This window comes from Caloenas nicobarica, chromosome 19, assembly GCF_036013445.1.
Source record: "Caloenas nicobarica isolate bCalNic1 chromosome 19, bCalNic1.hap1, whole genome shotgun sequence".
In the NCBI taxonomy this organism is placed as follows: domain Eukaryota; kingdom Metazoa; phylum Chordata; class Aves; order Columbiformes; family Columbidae; genus Caloenas; species Caloenas nicobarica.
Genome location: NC_088263.1, coordinates 559,166 through 578,045, shown reverse-complemented (window position 1 = coordinate 578,045; position 18,880 = coordinate 559,166). Strand labels below are relative to the sequence as shown.

Genomic DNA, 18,880 nt, shown 5'->3' with positions numbered 1-18,880 from the left:
GGATAGCCATTGGTGTTAGGTAGAAGGAAGATCTTTCTTTCAGAAGTCCAGTTTCTTGAAGTCAGTCAGCTTTCAGATTTACAGCTGTGAATTCTCTGGGCACTTGCGTGTGGCCAAAGTCCTGTGTTCCTCCCTGGAAGGAACTTTTATGCAGCCCTTAGAGGCTGGCGGTAATGCCATTGGTGGTTTGGACTGCTGGATATTCACATGTCCCGTACAATACAGGAGGGTATCACTGGAGGGAGCCTTGATCTGGCCAGGAAGCTGGCCAGAGAGGACTAGTTTGTCCCTGCTTTTACTTTCAGATGGCTATGAATCAACAAGCCATCAGAGATGTTTCCAGTTTCTCATCATGTGTCTGGCTCCCTGATATGGCAGAAACCAGGTCCTGTCCCCATACCCCATAGCCAGGCCCATCCTGGTCCTCTGGTGACTCCTCCAGCCTCACTTGTCATTATTTGCAGCGAGGGAAATGTCTGGAGAAGCTCCAGGGACGTTGTAATTTTTAGGCTTCGGAGCTGGCCCTTTCCGGATTTGCTAGTGGGTAGGAGAGGGTTTTCAAACACAAAATGCAAACCTGATCCCTGAGCTTTCCAGGACACAGAGGAAAAGCCTTGAGCAGTGACCAGAATCAGTCACATTGACTGGGGCTATTCTGCTTTTTTTCCAGGGACCCTTAGCAAGAAGATGGGTGGGATTCGTGCTGGATGAGATGCAGTGCCAGCGTGTGGCTTATTGTGCCAGCTTAGGGGACACGAGAATGTAAGTCTGCAGCCAGGTCCAAAACACCTTACCTAGCACTGGTGTTGGCTCATCATACCTGAGTATTTCCTCTATGGAATCAGGTGGCTGTCTGGGCATATCGACTAGATGAGCTTGGGTAAGCTGTTCTTGGTGTTCTCTTAATCCCTTTAACAACGGTGTCCTTCACAGATGAAATTTAAATGTTGAAATCTTCTGTGTAGTAAGAGGAGAGGATAGCGGGGAGCAGAAAAAGTGGATTCAGCACTTTCAGCTGGGTTAAAGCTGGGGATGTCAGCACCAGCACATATGTCTCTGCAGAGGTGTCTGTGGGTCTGTGGCGTGCTTGGGCCTCTCTGAGAAGCTACTTGTGGACAACAGCATGGCCGGCTGACTGGATGAGACAGAGCTGGATGCTGTGGGACCCTGGACCTCTTGCTGAGGGCATGTCAATCTGACTGGGAGTATGATAAAAACAATACAGAGCTCCTGCAGATGGAGGAGTGACTATGGGACTTCTCTGCTCAGACGCACTTTCTTATAGTCCCTGAAAAGGAGAAGTGAGCAGGGACGGGACCTAGTGAATAGAGAGGTGCAAAACCTCACATTTATTTCTTAGCACATTGTTGACCCGCTGCGGTGTGCTGGGTGAGTGGCCTCTTTGCTTTTCTCACCCACAACGTTTGGATCCAGTGTTGTAGGGCTGGACCTGCCCTTGCTGCACATCTATGCAATAAGTAGTGTGATAAACCTGGACCATTAGGAACATAAAACAAATAAATACTCTGTGTCCACCGACTCTGGTCTGTCCCTGCAGTGAGGAATTATCATTAGGCTCTCCTCCCCTGCATCAGCTGTGGGGAGGAGGAGTCCAGGAAGAAGAGATCCTTTAACCAGTTCTGCTAAAACATCATACAAAGTGGATGAACTGCCTCCATCTGCCAGCAGACAGCTCATCTTCAAATGCTACACGATGTCCACTTGTGCAAGGCTTGACTTGTCACTACTGTAGTGTCTTGTTCCCACACATTGCTGGACAGACTGCCTTGTACCAGCTCTTTGTCTGCAGCAGCTAAAGACTGAGATCTAGAAATGTGCCCTGGCTGAAGCTGCTGCAGATGTGTCATGGTGGGAAGTGCTGGGCAATGCTACTGTGGGTCCAGGAGCTGAGGTCACACCTGAGGTCCTGGAGCACATTGTGTGAGGCAGGGGGAAGGTGAGGAGGGAGGTGGCGGTGCTGACAGCGCTGTGCTGGAAGCTCACTCCTTTCCATGCTGGTCTACATTTTGGCTCCATTGCAGCCTGCAGGGAGAGAGGAGGTCAGGAATTCAGTGCCCTTGGCTCTTGGGTCCAAGAGAAAAAGAGACTGCAACACACTGCAGGCTTCATATACCTGGAGTGGACTGAAAATTACCAGTAATTACCATTTAAGGTAACAATATCTGAGAGCTTTACTGAGATGCAGTAGCTTCCCCATCACCTGGTCTTTAAGCCAAGGTAACACACTTTTCAGAAAATTATGCTCAGGTTCAGTCAGCATCTGTGGGGCTGCTGGAGGTAGTCCAGGGTGAGTCTGGTGCTTACAGGAGGTCAAACCAGCAATGATCTCTTCTGGTCTCTAAAAGTCTGCTCTAGGCTGAAGGCACAACCTGCAATATCCTTCCTGGTCCAATTTTGCCCTTGAGTAACATTGTCTTCTCTTGGCTGTTGAATGGTACCTGTTGGTACTAGTCCGACACCCTCTTGCCATGTTCCACTGGCCTGAATTTCATCTCTGTTCGCTTATAGGAGTAATGGTATTCTTTGCCGGTCTTCCAGTTCATGCCATCAGCATAGCTCCCGTGAACACCCAGCCAGTACATCCCGTTCAGGTTGGAGTAATGGCAGTCGTTGTACCACCACGCTCCCTTGTACTCTGTGGCACAGTTAAAGGAGCTCATGTCATTGTCCTGGTCTGTTGTTGAAAATGGCATGTCCTTGTGGTATGATAAGGAGTCTCCTGCAGAGAGTACATGTTCACAGTTACTGCAGTAGAGGGTACAAAAGGGAACCTAACGTGTCTTTGCACCACTGCAGGGCATCAGTAGGTCTTGCTGGTTGCAAGGCAGATTTTATAAATCCTGCTATTCTTTTGACTGCCCCAGTTTCTTCCTTGGTCCTGGAGAAAAGGAGTACGCTGAGCTCTGCCAGGACTGCTAAAACACACCGAGAACTTATCGATGTCAATCAAATGAGCCAGACTGTCCTCGCAGTTACACAGGTGTCGCTTCTCTTGCACCACTCAGATTCTCTGCAGACATACTGAGCTCTGGACTATTAGAGAGAGTTGCTATGTACAAAGCCACATATACCCAAAGTTCTGTTCACAGGTGTCAGTTTCACTCATTCCTGCGTGAAGGGTATTGAATTTTGCAGTGGATTTTTTTGCTTTTCAAAGAAGAACAAAGCATCAGGCATGAAGAGGATGCAGTGCTGATGCTGCAAGTATTGAACAGCACCCCAGCTCTGGAAATGCCCAGCCTCATGGGCAAGTATTTCCTTGTAATGTAACAGAAGCAGAACTTGGTCCAGCTGCTGCAGAACTGTTTGGGAAGGTTACGCTGGATGAACTGCTGCTCAGGACCAGGTTCCACATTTGCTGCTAAATCATGTGGCTGAGCTTGTAGATAATGCTCTGGGTCACACTTCTGTGGGTGATGAGTTTCCCTGTCCCTCCCTGCACCCAGAGGTCACTTGCCACCTGGAGTATCATGGCCAGTTTTAAAAAATTGACCCAAAATGTAGATGGTACAAGGAGTTTGCATGATATAGCTCTGCACTATAAAAGCTGAACACTTCTGACATGCTCTAGAAAACAGCCTTTCCCATTGAGCTGCTGCTAACTTACCGGCATTTCCACCAAGGAAGTCTCCTAGAATGAGTTTGTATTTCTCAGACTCTCCTAAAACTCTGAATGAAGCGTACTTGGCAAAATAGTAGTTGTTTTCGAAGTCTCTCAGGTCAATGCGGAGTTCACAGGGTCCTAGAAGAGAAGGGGGACAGTGGTGGTGCATGGCTGATGGTGAGCACACACCTGGATTTCAGGGTGGAGGGTTTAAGGGGCCCTGAGCTAACTTGTGAGGAGCTTCCACTACTTGAGACATTATGATTTATTTGAAATTCCTGCAGAACCTCCTGTACCTTTGATTGCTTTGTTGTGAAGCACCTTTTCTGGTCCAATGTTGGGTGGTCACAGGCACTGAGAGCTACACGCTCAGGAGTCCTGCACACAACTGTGAATCCAAGGCTGTGTGAACAAGGTGGCTGCCATCACAACCAGTCCTGGTAGGAAGATGTGTTGGTCCATCTCCAGCACCGGTCATGCAGCCAGCTCATTCTCTTCCCTGGCTTCTAGTTTTCCCTTTTTTAAAGTGCATGCTATTTAGGATTAACAGTTGAGGGCCTCAGATGGATGCGAGAAGTTCAAAGTCCTTTAATGACCGAGTGTGGTACAGGGGCTGGATTCCCAGGGTCTCATCCCACGACAGAGGCAGACCTTACCCAGCGAGGTGAGGAAGTGGATGTTGTCGTTCCCCAGCCAGAACTCTGTCAGCTGGTTGCCGAAGCCTCGTTTGTACGAATCCCAGTCTCGCAAGAAGTTCACTGACCCGTCCCAGCGCCTCTGGAAAACCTGCAGGAAAGGAGAGACTCAGCCCTGCCAGGCCACCCACCCCAAAAAAGCATCTGAAGCACCCAGGTGGCACAGCCCCGCCGCAGCAAGTGCTCCCCCTGTGTCAGGACACTCCTGTGGATGTCTGGGGACCAAACCCCAGGGGAATCCCTTGCTCACAGACCTCCTCCATCTGACCTTGGAAATGAGGAGGAAATGGTTTGCAGATTGAGGCAGGGAGCGGGGCTGAGGTGCTCAGCCTGCTTCCAGACACATCTCACAGGAAAATTCCCTGCATCCACAGGGATTCACTCAGGCTTGCTGATGTGAACCTCAGCTGTCCCCTCAGTGTGTGTTTTCTTCCCTTTTTGTTTCTATTTTGATGCCATCCATTGCAGTCTTAATAAAAATAACTGCAGGGACATAGAAACCACCTTCTCCTCATCCTACTCACAATCCATCCTCCACCATCCGTGTCCATGTCACAGAAGACAGTAGTGGCATTACAGCCTTGGGGGTAGATGGTGTACCAGCCACTCAGGATCTTCCCTTTACCCGATAGCTCTTGGCAGTTCCTGGCTTCTGTGCAAATCAGGGAAAGAGATCAAGCGGAAAGAGTTATAACGTGCTCACTGCATCCAGGGAGCACGCCGGCCTCATGCCCTAAGCTGGAGGCGTTAAGCCCTTCAGCCTCCCCGCTGGCACTTTGCACTGCAGGACCCTGGCGCACACCTCCTGGGAGCCAAAACCACTGCACTCTGATCCATGTGTCACAGGGGAGATGGGCACCTTCTATGAGATGGTCTAAGGTGCTCAGACTCCTCTCATCTGCAATGACTCTTTTGCAGGTCTGGCTAATGGAGCTGCTCTGAGCAAGATGACAAATGCATGATCCAGGAATTTGTCCAGGCTCTGTGGTGGGCACAGACAGTGTGTGGGTGGTTGGCAGCAAAGGAGTGGTGACACAGAAATACACCTACCTGTAATACAGAAAACAGTGCTCAGATCATCCTCTGCGGACTGGACAGATGGCACTTTTGAATACATACATATGTATTAGGTATATGTTTATTTTTCCTCCCAAAACCCACACCTGATGACAGAAGCTCAGATTCACAAATGCCAAAGGATTGACTGGAACGGTCCCCATCAGACATCCCAGCTTATAGAAGCTACATGTGGCTGTGAGAAGCAAATGGGTTAAGAGTGATATTTCCTTACTCCTTCCTCCACTTGTTTTTACTGCTGCCCTGTCCCAACTTCTGGCGCAGGGAGTCCACCACCATCTGCTCTGCAAAGCCAATGGTGGCATGAAGGACCTAGGAGGAAACTCACCCCATGTTTCTGGAAATCCAGGCTCTCCTTTCGTTCCTGTTGGACAAACAACACCATCAATTCCTCTTCACCTTTCTAAACCCTGCCTTCCCCTCCTCCAGCACTTGACATCATTTGCATTTCAAGACAGATCCTGCTGCGCTGGCAGAGGGCTGTGATGTTAGAGTGAGTGTTCAGCTCATCTCCGTGCACAACAGAGGCACAGAGAAACCTGGCAAAAGGGGTAATTCAAGATATGTTCTGCCCTGGCCATCCCCGAGCCTGACTGATGAGACCCACCATGCCATCAAAATCCCATCTGTGCAGGTGGGAACTTAAGTCTTAGCCCCCTGTGATTACAGCTGTGACACCCAGCACCCTCAGTCACTGGGGCCAGCTCTCCAGGTCACACAGCAGGCTGCCGGAGGAGTGAGACACATCAGAGATGCACAGGGAGCATCAGCCTTGACTCTCTTGGGCTGTTGGACGTGGCATGATATATTTTCCCCTGACATCTGATTTGGGACTGGGAGGTCCAAAGAGCAAGGCTGCCACAAGATGTGTCTCTTCTGGATCTGGCTGCCTGCTGCTGGCCAGCCCATGGAGTTGGGTACCACCGTTTTGTGCCAGTCAGTCCCATTGGGCTGGGACACATGGCACAGGAGCAGATGGGTGTGGGAAGGAAGAGGAAACGCACCCATGGGAAGGCAGGGTCAGAAGCCCCAAGATGGAAATGGTTGCTGCTGGCAGAGAGTTTTAGTCAGTAATTTGGGAGCAGCTATGACAACTGGAGCAAATGTGCCAAACCAGCCACCAGATCAGCAGCTCTTGGCCCCCAGCTCCAGTGGGGGAAGCCGCAGTGCAGACAGTGCTCAGTGGCCCTCGCGTGCAGGATGATGGCATCAGGAAAAAAAAAACAACAATCTTGTTTTCCCCCAACCCTATTGCTATTGCTGGTAGAGGGACGTGTTCCTTTGGTGTGGCCAAATCTGGCGGTTCCCTAAGGCTGGGGCACGTGAAGCCCTGCGGTTTCTGTAGCTGCTGGTGCTGGGCAGCAGATCGGGCGCCCCAGCCGGGGGGCAGCCCCATTGCTGAACAGCTGGTTTGGGAGACGGGCTGTTCACCCCACCTGGCTGGGGCTGAGCCTGTGATGAGGCACAACTGTCACCAAACAGCCCCAGCCAGTACCTGGTGTGGTACTTTTATTTCTCCATAGTTGCTCCCAGCTGGTGGGTTGTTCCAGGACAGCACAGGGTGGAAGAGCAACTAAACCAACTCCCATGATAAATTCAGCACAGCATGATCTACCTTTTAGTCCTGGGAAGCCAGGCTCTCCAGCTGCTCCTGTAAAAGACAAGAGGAAAACGCTCATCACAGATGACTCAATGTGAATGAATTACTGTGGGTCCCCAACTGGCCGCCTCCATATGACCCAAACGTACAGGAGATGCTGGCGCGAAGCCCCGGTGCTGTGCTGGGTGTCCCAGCGCTGCTGAAGCCCCGGTGCTGTGCTGGGTGTCCCAGCGCTGCTGCCAGCCCAGCCCGGCTGCTCGGGATCGGCAGTGTCTCTGGGAGCAGCAGGAAGAGCAGAACACGGGGAGAGAGAAATACTGAAATACTCTGCTGTAGTGTGTGGGGATTCACAGCTCCGTCTCAGTAATATTTTGTGGAGCCTTTCTGTTTTCAGTCAGGTACCAGTGAGATTTTGGGCAACAGATGCTTTTTCAGTGGGTTCATCCGTCCCACGCTGGGGTTTCAGCTGAGGTCTCAAGCGCTTTTGGCCAGGAAACAGCGATATATGCAGCGTGCAAAGGGGCTGTTTTCCCAGCCAGTCAGGGCACCAGTGCTCAGTTCCTGGGTGCCACCCTGTGGTGGGAACTGCTTTATTCAAAGAGACACTTTTCCAGTGTCTGCGGCACACAGATCCTGCTAAAGATCTTAAGCACAACCTGGATGGAGTGAAAGCTGATTTCTCAGCAGACATCTTCCTCTTTCCAGGGGCTCATCCGGGTGCAAAAAAACCCAAACAAAACCAAACCCATTCCCTCCATGCTTCACCCTATGCCAGCTGTTTCCTGGTGATTTTATACCGTTCTTCTGGTCAAATGGGCTCCACTGCACGTTGAGTCCCAGCCTGGAGGCTGCCGGCAGCGCTCAGCGTCGTGTGCATGCGTCAGGACTCCTGGCTGAAGCACCCAAAGCTCCTCAGAGAGGGGGGCTCTTGGGCAGGTTTGTTGTGGTGGAGGCAGGTTAGGGTGGCAGTGGGGAGTGGGGAAGAGTCTGATTTTAGGGGGCTAGTAAGGGCCAGTGGGGAACTTTGAGAAGAATAGTTTCTTCCTCTGTGATGTGGTGCAACTCAAGAACACTGTTTCTAGTCCTCGCCCCATGCAAGATTCATACCCCCAAATCTTGCTTTCCTACTTCAGGGCTGTTTCTTGGACTATGGCCAGCTCTATAGCAGACTCTGCAGACCCAGTCTCCCAATGCATGTCCTGAACTTGGGTAGATTTATAGATTAGAGCTGAATATGTCATGCATTACCTTTTATACCAGGTGGTCCTGCTTTTCCAGGGAGTCCCTGGGCTCCCATTTCTCCTGCAAGGAAAGACTCAGTTTGTGTGCACAGATTTCAAACTGACCAGAGGGGAGATGATACAGAAGCACAGGCAGCTGTGCCTTGGCTTTCACAGAAACAAGGATGCTTGGTTTTGTTAATCATGTTCTATTTTGCAACATATCTTGGTCTTCTTCTTCTATTGAATCTACACTACACTGGTACTGCCAGTGTTAAGTCCTAATTTGCAGTTCACATATGATTTCCTATGAGTTTTGTACAGTTTGGAGCCAGTCCATGGATTTTGCTGTGGTGGATCTGCTCTGTCTGCTAATGTGACTCCCCTCGTCCATGAGTTGGCATGAAAACCCTGAAGGGCTCCCCCATCTCCTTTGCTTACTGGGGGAGTGGGTGCCAGGACGGTTCCCATACTGGTCCCAGTAGACATGCAGGAGCATCACCACCTCCCACCCAGACTGTTAAATAATGTCTCAGAAAATAAATAGATATTTTTACTGCAGAAAAAGCAAATCAGTTATGACATTTCACACCCCAAGACCACTTTAGACTTGTGACAGAACTTAGGGAAAAAAAGGCGACTTTACGTATACCAGCACATCTCTAGATGGGGTGTTTTCCACTCCTACTTGACTTTCCAGCTGCTCACAGAAGCCAGAGCCAGGCCAGCTGCTGCTCCAGCCTCAGCTTGCTCCCCTCACCCAAAGCAGCAAAACCACCTCACATTGCAGTGTTCATCACTGGCTTTTGTGGCCTCACCTTTCGTCCCTGGGAGACCTGCTTCTCCTTTTGGACCAGAGGCGCCTGGGATCCCTGGGCATCCTTGGAGGACGGTGAGCCGGTCAGCATCACCCAGCCCCACTATTTTCACATCTGAGGGAAACGGAGACAGACTTTGTGGAGATTATTAGGGCTCTGAAATGTCTTGGAGAGGAAACCAAACCTTCTGAGGTTCAGGAACAGTGCAAACAAAATGAATGAGAGTGGGAGTTTGGAGGTAGTGTGTGGGTTAACAGATAGCATTGAGGATCTCACATATTAAAGGAGCTAGTCACTAAATCTTTCTGTCTTCCAGGGAGTTCAGTGGGAGAGAAGGCTGTTATTTATGACATTACATGCATGACAAATGTACTTCACAAAACAAAAGCAGAGAGGTGCCCTGGTGGGTATTGACAGCAAAGTGACATTGATGGATCTGTGGACAGTAAAGGTTCTACCCAATTTCTGGACAGCAGGTCAATTTGAAATCTGTCCTATTGCCTTCCCGAGTAATATAGACAAAAAGCTGTGTTGTGCAGCATCCCCAAGTTGCCAGGGTGCCTGGCAGCCAGCAAGCACTTGACTGATTCTTTGTATTGCTCTGCATGGTTTAGTAAATGGGCCAAGGCACCATGAACAAAAACCTGTCACCAAGATGGAAAATCTTAACTGGGACAGCCTGTTCCTGGAGATCCCACTGATGAGTGGGGGAGGATGCTACAACTTTGGTTGGAGCCAGCAGTTTTGTGAAGTGGCTGCTGAGACTTCATCCCCCCCCTTACCCTTCTCCCACATTCAGCTGAATTTTAAAAAGCATAGAAGGAAAAAATCATATATTCTCCCCACCCCCGCTCCACCCCAAGCTCCTTGTGTTATGGGGGAGATGAAACAGGCTGTCTCAGGGGGATGGCAGGATTTGTGCCGCACTCACCTGGGCAGATGTTCTGGGCATCACAAACAGTTGCTGTCAGGCTGAGCAGGACCAGGAGGGTTGGGGCTGCTCTTCCCATGGCCGGCGCTGCTCTCCGCTCTCTGCTCTCCCCTCAGCCACGTCCCAGGCGCTGTGGTTGGCGTTGACCCATGTACGCCTTTTATACCCAACAGAACCCTCAGTGTAAACTCCACCTCTGCGCTTGCCCACTGCCTGCTCTCAGGTCTGGGGCTCTGGCTGCTTCTCAAGCTCTTTCCCTGATCAGCCACTTTCCACAGTCTGATGGAAAATGCTTGCCCAGCTGCCCCAGCCTGTCTCACCTCTGCTCTCTGCAAATTTGGCATGCCTTTCCCCTCCCATGTTGTATTTCTAGAGGAAATGAACCAGCAAAACCATAGTTTTTGCTAAGTGCAGACAGCTCCCCTCATCCTGCCTGCTAGTGGCCATTTGCAAAAATCAGAGCTTACTGTGTACATGGGGAAACTGAGGCACCGGGTGACAAAAACCCCGAGGTCAGCTGGGGCCATTGGCAGGAATGCTGCACAGTTCATGCTCCAGTGCTCTGCATCCCAGGCAGCCCAGGGTCACTTTGCAACCCTTCGAACAGAGGTTTCAGTCTATACATGATCTATGACTGATACAGAATTAAAACAGTGTGTATCCAGGCAAGGTTAAGTGGGCAGAGCATATTTGATCTTTTTTCCCCACCTGTTTTTTTTTCCTCCAGTCCCTGTTCATTGTAATAGGGAGCAGCACTTCTTTTTTGCTTCACTGTTGCTGTGCCCCATGCTCTGATCATTTGTGGCAGCATTACTAGAGGTCCAAACTGCCTCATCAAGTGGAACCCCCATGTTACCTTCAGACACAGAGCCTGTAACATTTATGAGTTTTAACAGAGGGCAGAATTTTTTTTTTCCTCCTTATAGTTGCATCCCAGTTCAGAGCAGACCGTGATTTCTTGGAGCATTTCCCAGCTATCAGAATACCAGAGGAAGAACACAGCTCTCCCTCAAACACTTCTGAAGTGAAGTCCCTCTAACATCTGAAATTCCAATTATATATGACAATCTATTTTAATGCTAAGCCAATGGGAGAAGGCAGGGGAGAAATAAGCATTTAGTTGTCATTTATATTCTGTGTCCCCCAAATAGCCCATACATACACTCTTATACATATTCTTATACATATTCATATATGCATGCATATAAAATAATAATCCAGTTATGATTGTTGTTGTTCCTGAGAACCAATTCTGGCAGGGAAGTCCACACCTTACTTTCCTGCTCCCATCTGAAAAAACTGCAGGCAATTCAGAGGGATTGTGATTAGACTGGTTGCATTCAAGTTTGGATTTTGCTTTACATGGGAAAAAAATATCTCATTGGTGGCAAGCACTCTGCACACAACTCTTGGGGTGAAATGAGAGCAGCTTGGTTTTTTGCCCTTTCAGAAGGAAAGAGAAAAAGGATGACCACACGTCTCTGAGCTGCTAGGGAGGGAGAGTTCTGTGCAGGGCAGGTCTGGGGGAGTGGTCTGACTAGGGACTTGTGCACCGTGCCCATCTGGGATGGACTTTTGTCCACCCCATGGAGCAGACGGAAGATGAGAAAGAGCCTGTCCCTGGCACTGAGAAGCCTTCTCCTGCCCAATGCCTTGTATCCTGTGCTCTGTGCCTGGAAATGGCTGCAATACCTTGTTCCCACTATCTGGAGGCAAAAGCTGCTGCCCTCAGCTGGTAAAACTGACCTTGCAGATTACCCCATTGTTACAGTCTCTCAAGGGCTCCAGGCTAGACCTGTCCTGCCATGTAAAAAAAGAAAAAAAATAAAGGTAAGAATGGGTTTGCCCAGCTTTTCCCAGGCGCCCCATTAGTAGGGTGGCCAGCTCTGGGTTGGGCTGAGAACACACATTGTGGGCGCAGCTGTGATGTGTCTGCCGAGCACTGATGTGTTCCCCTAGGTGTTACCAGCTGTGGGCTCCATCCAGCCTGGGGAACACCTGGAGATGTCACCCCACTTCCATCTGAGGAGACCAGCAGTGTCCTTGTGGATGCAGCTGCTTTTGGGAGCAGGGAGGAAACTGCCAATGAATAAGCTCAGTCCAAAGTAGGTCAGGCCCCCAAGGGTAGATTTTGAAATTGGCCCAGTGATCAATATGTCCTTAATTGCTTTTCCTCATCCCAGGGCACAGTGAAGATTGCAGAGGCCTGATCATTTACACCATCAGCAATTCTTTTTTCTTTGCAGATTCTCCCTTGAGCCCTGGGAAATGTCCCGTGAGTCTTAAAAGTCCAGGACCACTCTGAGGATGACAAAACAAGAATTTTAAGCACACTGGGTGAATGGGGAGCACCTCTGAGCACTGTGACCCATCACTTCACCCCTAGAGACATAAATGCCACGAGTGAAATCTCCAGAACTGAAATGATCTGCAAATTCCCAAGAAACGAAGCTTAGCATATCAGAGGGCATAACCAGATGACAGAAGTGCTTCCAAAAGTCGATGTCGGAGCATCATATCTGTGTGCAACAGTGGATTTAGCACTGATGAATGCAAAATTGTAGGTGAAATCCTGGCTCCTGGTGGGGTCCTGGGGCTCTGCTGCCACCAGGATGCTAGAGCTTTGCAGGGAGGATGGGGCAAGCTGCAAAAGCCATAAGTACCTAAAACAAGCAGGAAGCCCCAGTCATTGCATTCCTCTACTCTGTGCTAACCTGTGGCAGTATGCTAAGATCGGGCCTGTGAGAAACTGCAAGAGTCGGCAGCATGAGAAAAAGCGTTAGTGAAAAAATACAAAAAGCAAGTACTGTATGCTACGTGATACATAAAGGACAGATGGATTGATACATCAAGGACAGGGGGGCGGCTTGTGATAGACCAAAAAATACTTTTATGGCAGTAACTTTGGTGAGAACACAAAATACAGTGCTTATGTAATGACTAACTTAGCAAATCAGCAAATGCTTGAGCAAGCATCATAGCGAGTATAAATGCAAGCCTGAATTTGTAATAAATGTCTCTCATTTCACCTTACTGGGACTCCATGCCTCATTCGCTACACTAAACTAAGTGTTGTCATTACCACTTAAATGAATGACTTCTTTCTGCAATCGCTAACCTAAAGATACGTAAATCCTTTCAGTTTTCCGTCAGTCTGACAAAGATAAGGGTGATTTGCAAAACACCTTATCAGAGAGACTGACCTTGCAGCTTTAGATATTTTGGAGCCCGCACAATTAGTTGAGTCTTGCTTTAACACATATCTCAAGACTGTTGGATAAAGTGTCCTTTAGCTGAACGTTGCTCGCTGTATGCTAAAAGGATCATGCAATGCAATATGCAAATTTGTAACCAATTGGCTTTTTAGAACTGCCCTGAGTAGTGACAAGATTTTGTATATAAAGGCTGTTACTTTTCTTTCTGGTATGCTGGCTTTATTTCAGCATCCAGGCTTGCACAACTCTGTTATAAACAATATCTCATCTCTGTGTGCTACAATTTGGCTTTTTTGCACACCAGGTGGCAGAACCCTGGTTTTGGGACAACATAAGGACATTGCCACGCAACTCCTAAACCTGCAAGAGGGGCAGACAGTTGGCACTGGGGAGCTGGGAAGTAAACTCTGACAGATATAAGTGATGTGAAATAACAGCTTGCTTGGGAGTTGACACCAGTGTGGGTGCATAAGCGGAGCTTCCATGCATTTTCCTTGCTGGGAAAGGTGTGATGTCAACCTGCAAAGGTAGGTTATCATCCAAAGCAGCAAGGAAAGATGTTCTCCTGGCTTAGCCTTTTGTGGGCTGTGCTATTTATAGCTTTTAACTTTTTTTTTTTTAAAATGAATATCTAAGGGAGAATTTCTTCAGCCCATAACCAGTCTTAGTATCTGTGGTGGGCACATTTGTCCAAGCTAAGATAGTAGTTTTTTCAAAAGATGTCCCTTGTTTTTCCCTTTCTGCTTCTGGGTTTTGTGAACATATGGTGTCTTTGAGTGCCCAAGCCCCTCAATGCTAAGAGCCCTGCTTCACATTTCCTTACTACAAAACCAGTTCCAAGGAATTAGCAAAGCTCCAAAAAGGCACAGGTAGCCGGTAGAGTTTCTAAAGACAGTTGTCCTCACCAGGGAGGGAAAAATGTGGGGAAGAAGAGGGAGGAGACTTATGCCTGCTCACGCCTTGGGTTTCACATGCTGTGTTGCTGAACAAGGTTTCACTTGCTGCTTTCACAGGGCAGCTTCATTGGAAACTCCTGGCTGTGTGAAGTTCAAGCTACTTGTTCCACTGGTCTTGACTAGTGCCCACAGACCCTGCCTGCTGGTCAGAGCAAAGCTGGCCTGTCCCATGGCTGGTGCTGGCTGTAGCACATGGCTTAGTATTGGGCAGCCAGGCAGTGCAGTGATTTATGAACACAGGGCACCCACTTTGCAACTGCATCTAGTGGTTCCTTTGCCACATTTCCATACACTGATTCTGGGGCAGAGTGATTTCCTAATTTCAAGAGCCATTAGGATGGGTCTCTATCAGTTGTTGCACACCAGCTGCATGCTCTTGCTGAACATTTGGTTTGGCATTTGCTTGGTTTCCTCTAGGAGCCTTTGCTTAACTCTCTTTATGGTGCTATACGGCGACAGCCCACCCAGAAAGTATTTAATTTTAGTGGTTTCTTCCCTACCAGCCTCTGCTTTGACAAGATATTTCCTGCTTCATTCCATTTCTCACTAATTTTATAATCTCTGGTAACAGCTCTTCTGATCTGTGAAAGGCTGGCAGCTGTTCCTCATTGAGAGCAGGGAAGACAGGCAGAGATGTGACTTGTAGGACAGGCAGAAGCTGCTCTGCACTCTCGCTGTTCAGATGAACCCCGAATAGTGGAAAGGCAATGCCCAAGAGCATTTTCTTTGCTGATATTAATTTTCCCATGTACAGAGCAGTGAGACATAAGTGGGACTGGTTGCTCCGGCACAACTGGTTGGATGAGGAAAGTGCTCAGGAAAGGGGCAAAGCAGGTTCTTACTGCAGCGACATCTGGTGAGGGTATGCGCACCAAACAGACGAGGATGGCAGAAGCCAAATAGCAGAATAATTTTTCCAACAATTTGCCTGGTTTTGGACCAGACAAATGTCACGCAGCTGGAAGTTATACCCGCATGAGGTAAATTATTCGGTTCTTGGTGAAGGTTTTACATATTTTTCTCCTATTACCCCCATTTCAGGCCTCAGATGTCTCATTTTTTAGTGACCACTGCATAATAATTTTTCCTTCCTCTCCAGTGATGGGTTTTCCTGCTCTCCTGACTCACCTCCAGTGACTTTGCAGAGTTAAGCAGCCGCAGAGCTTAGAGTAGGAAACTTTCCCACAACAGGCATTGCTCTCTGCGGTGCTGTATGTCAAGCATAGTTGCCCAGTCCAGGTTTTCAGTGTCTCTCTAGACATTGTGCAATACAAGCCATAAAAACACGCTGGACTTTTTAGTGAGGAGAATGAGAACTGGATTTTCAGGAGAGTTGAGGGACAGACTTCCCTGGTTTTCTGCAGGGCTGGGGTCTATTGTATTTTCTTTATTGTAAATCTTTTCAGGCTGGTTTCATAGTATCATCTAGAGTGATGATGTTCAGCTGAGCGTGGAGAGGAAAGGTGCAGATTCAGTGTTAATGATTTGGTTTATGGGCCACTCAGTCCAATATTTTGTTTGCTGATTTGATATCCATTGGGGCTGAGTATGTCCAGCCTGCATGTTTTCCTGGGAGTTTCTCTGATGTTGTCTCAACCCCCAGAGGTCCTCCTGGCATAACTTCTGTCTCAGAGCACTTTAATCTTGCACACACCCCAATGAGATCCAGAGCTTTCAATAGGGCAGTTGATGGCCCTTTAGCACCTTTTGTGCCCACTGTGCCTGTCCTCAAGTACACACCTTGGTTGGTGCTGACAGTGACTGGGGCACAGCCCTGGGGCACAGTGATTCCTCATGTTCACCTTTCATACCCCCCAGCTGCGAGGGCAGGAGGGGTGAGACCGCCTGTCAATAGAGCCAAGGAGGTGCCCAGGCCCAGAGAAGCTTCTGGACCATGCTCGTAATGACCACAGCCACCAGGCTATAAAATGGGGCCCCTGCTGAAGACCCCCTTGGAGTGGTCTTCTTGGAGCAGCGGTGTAATAAATTTCGACTCCAATTAACTTAAACAATTAAAATTTTATTGCCAAATAGTAGCAGGCTACGATAAGCAAAGACAGCGCTGGGTGCGGCCTAGAGACCTCAGTCTCTCTGGTGGCGCACGCACACACAAACTTAGTCCTTTCGGCTTTTATAGTCCTCTTGCAGGTTTCGGATGTAATTCTCCACTCACATTGAAGGCTTGTGCTATGGTGCAACTTGCGGTGTGTCTTGTGTCATGTGGACGTTGACCGCTGTATATCTCTCTTTGTTTCTGGTTATCTTGTCTCGGCTTCTTATCAGGTAAACATGGCAGGCAAAGTCTATCAAGTAAACACACTATTTCCTGTTTTGCTACAGCATGTTTCCATGAGTTTTAATGAACAAAGATTTCTCAGGACTGTTTGTGACAGCAGGACTGTGAACAGGCCCTCCCCTTGGATCAGGGATGCCATCTAAGGAGACTTTTGCAGGATGGAGTGCCCTCATCTTCTCCTTGGTGACTGATTATTTCTTCTGGATATACTCCTGAGTGAGCACTTGCCCTCTCCCGATCAAGCAATTATTTCTTCTGGTTACCCTTGCGTGAGAGAGGCCCGTTCTTCTGAGTGAGTGTGTGCAGGCTGTGGATCATTATTCTTGTGTGGTTGTGTGGTAACGATATCCCCAACTGGTACATCAAACCTGAAGTTTATTAAATGTCGCTGGAGTGCTGACTGATTTTGGATCCCCCCCCGCTTGCAGTGGTTTCTGTTATTTGATTTTGGTCTGTCATTTGGTTTTAATTCTCAATTAAATTTGGTTTAAGCTTAATATTTGCTTGGGGTTGTTTTGGGGTGCCTCCATGGCACTTGGCAAGACCTGGGAAGGTTATTTGCCCCAAGCTTTTTTCCAAGAAGCTCTGCTTCTTGATCCATGTTGCAAAGGTGAGACATCTTCACGGAAAGAGTTGTCAAGCACTGGAACAGGCTGCCCAGGGAAGTGGTAGAGTCACCATCGAAGAGAAGCTGTCAAATTAATGTATACTGTGATTAAGTTGCGAAGAACTTACCCATCATTAATCAATACACATGATGAATGCTTTCTAACTACCTGCCAAACAAATGGATATTTTTCAAGTCTTAGATTCTCTTGCATGACAAGCTAGAGACAGAAGATTAAGTGCTATATTGTTTAGAACCAGAGTACTTAGCTTATGTTTAACTAGAAATTAATAGGTGCATTGTGAGAAAGTAATCAATTACTTATGTAAGTGAGCACTAATTGTGCCTGTGCGAGAGCTGCCGACGTGGAGAGGCCGATCAGCAGACACCTGAAAAGACCCTCAGAAGCCCCCAAAAGAGACTGTGGTACCCGTAAGTGGACGCGAGATGGCAGCAAAGACCGTAAAATAACCAACTCCAGCTTGCTCTTCTGTTTATGCACTCACTACTGGGTACAGGTGTATTCTACGTTAAAAATTCTTTTAAAAAATTGTAATTAATATACAATAATTGTGCTGATATAAGCAATGCAAGAGCATCCAGTCGCTAGAGCACTTATGGAGGATGATCCCCAGTGCTCCCCAGCGTTGCCAATAAAGAATGCTGCTTAACACCTCTCCTGTTCTCCATGACCTTTCAAAGATCATGGAGAGCAGCTCAGCAATCACATCTGCCAGCTCTCTCAGCACTTGTGGGTGCATCCCATCGGGGCCCATGGATTTGTGGATGTCCAGTTTACCTAAATGATCTCTGAACAGATCCTCCTCAACCAAGGGCAAGTCTTCCTTTCTCCAGAACAAGCTGCTTCTGTTTGAAGCTTCCCAGAAGGGTGCCACCTGCACCCCTCAGCTGTTTTCGGGGATCAGAGGTAAGGACAGCAGTCACTTTCATTAGCATATGGTCTGTTGTGATATTCATGGTGAAAGTGGCCAATACAATTCTAGTTTCATTCAGCAGGGAAGAGGTCATTATTAGTAATAGCTGCGAACATTTCTTAAAAGAAACTTGTTTAGATAATATTCTTAATGTAATGCATGCTCAGGGTAGCCTCTAAAAGGACCTTCTGTTCTTCCCACGCAGGCCTCATCCACTACAAGAATGTTCTGAGCTCATTGCTGGAGCTTTCTATGCAATTCAGTTATTGTTATTCCAAAATGAAATACAAGAGAGCCTAGAAAATGTTGCATAGTGTTCAAATGTCTCCATCTTCTAGAAGAGAAGAGATTAATTTCTATTACAACATGGCTCACTGTTGCTCTGTAGAAAGGGATGCTCATGCTTACAGGAATAAGAAGACGACCAAATTATTTCTAGAACTACTCACTGTCATGAATTTTATTGGTTTATATTGGTGTAAATTCCCAAAGTATTCACTTCCGGGGTAACTGCAAGACATATTTCCTCCCCAGACTGTAAAGAAGGAGGACAAGGTTTATTGCATGCAGTATGTTTTGGAATAAGGATTTGTCTTCCTTCTACTTTTTATTATGTAAGCTGCTGTTGTTTAGCAACAGCCCTATTGAATTGCTCACCCTGGGGGCTGGTGGTAGAAACATAAACTTAACCAGACATTCTCCAACTCTCTGGTTCTACTACAATGCTCAGAAATGACCAAAAGAGGTGGTCTACAGCAGCAAGAATAACAAAACAAACAGCAACAACAAAACCAAAACCACAAAAAACCCAAAACAAATCAAAAAACAAAAGATAAATTGATCCCTCTAGGTAGTCTTAAAAAGTGTAAGGCAGCATCCTTAATAACATGGTACAAGACCTCTCA

The 18,880-nt window shown here is 48.0% G+C and overlaps 1 protein-coding gene across 1 annotated transcript; it reads right to left on the bottom strand.

Annotated features, from left to right (window-relative positions):
- Positions 1–2,468: 2,468 nt before the first annotated feature.
- Positions 2,469–10,045, bottom strand: LOC135996684 (ficolin-1-like). The gene is made up of 9 exons (XM_065648853.1): positions 9,967–10,045; positions 9,036–9,149; positions 8,246–8,299; positions 7,013–7,048; positions 5,726–5,761; positions 4,845–4,972; positions 4,282–4,411; positions 3,629–3,763; positions 2,469–2,740 (listed from the first exon to the last, which is right to left on the bottom strand). Exons 1-9 carry the CDS (start codon positions 10,043–10,045, stop codon positions 2,469–2,471), a joined length of 984 nt encoding a protein of 327 aa, XP_065504925.1.
- Between the last annotated feature and the right edge of the window lie 8,835 nt (positions 10,046–18,880).

Bases quoted from the DNA above. Each gene is read 5' to 3' on its own strand.
- LOC135996684 (XM_065648853.1), bottom strand. From the start codon at position 10,045: ATGGGAAGAGCAGCCCCAACCCTCCTGGTCCTGCTCAGCCTGACAGCA. The intron at 4,973-5,725 runs GTGAGTTTCCTC...TGATTTGCACAG, and splicing joins TGGATTTCCAGAAACATGGG to AAGCCAGGAACTGCCAAGAG. The intron at 3,764-4,281 runs GTAAGGTCTGCC...CTTCTCTTCTAG, and splicing joins CCACTTCCTCACCTCGCTGG to GACCCTGTGAACTCCGCATT.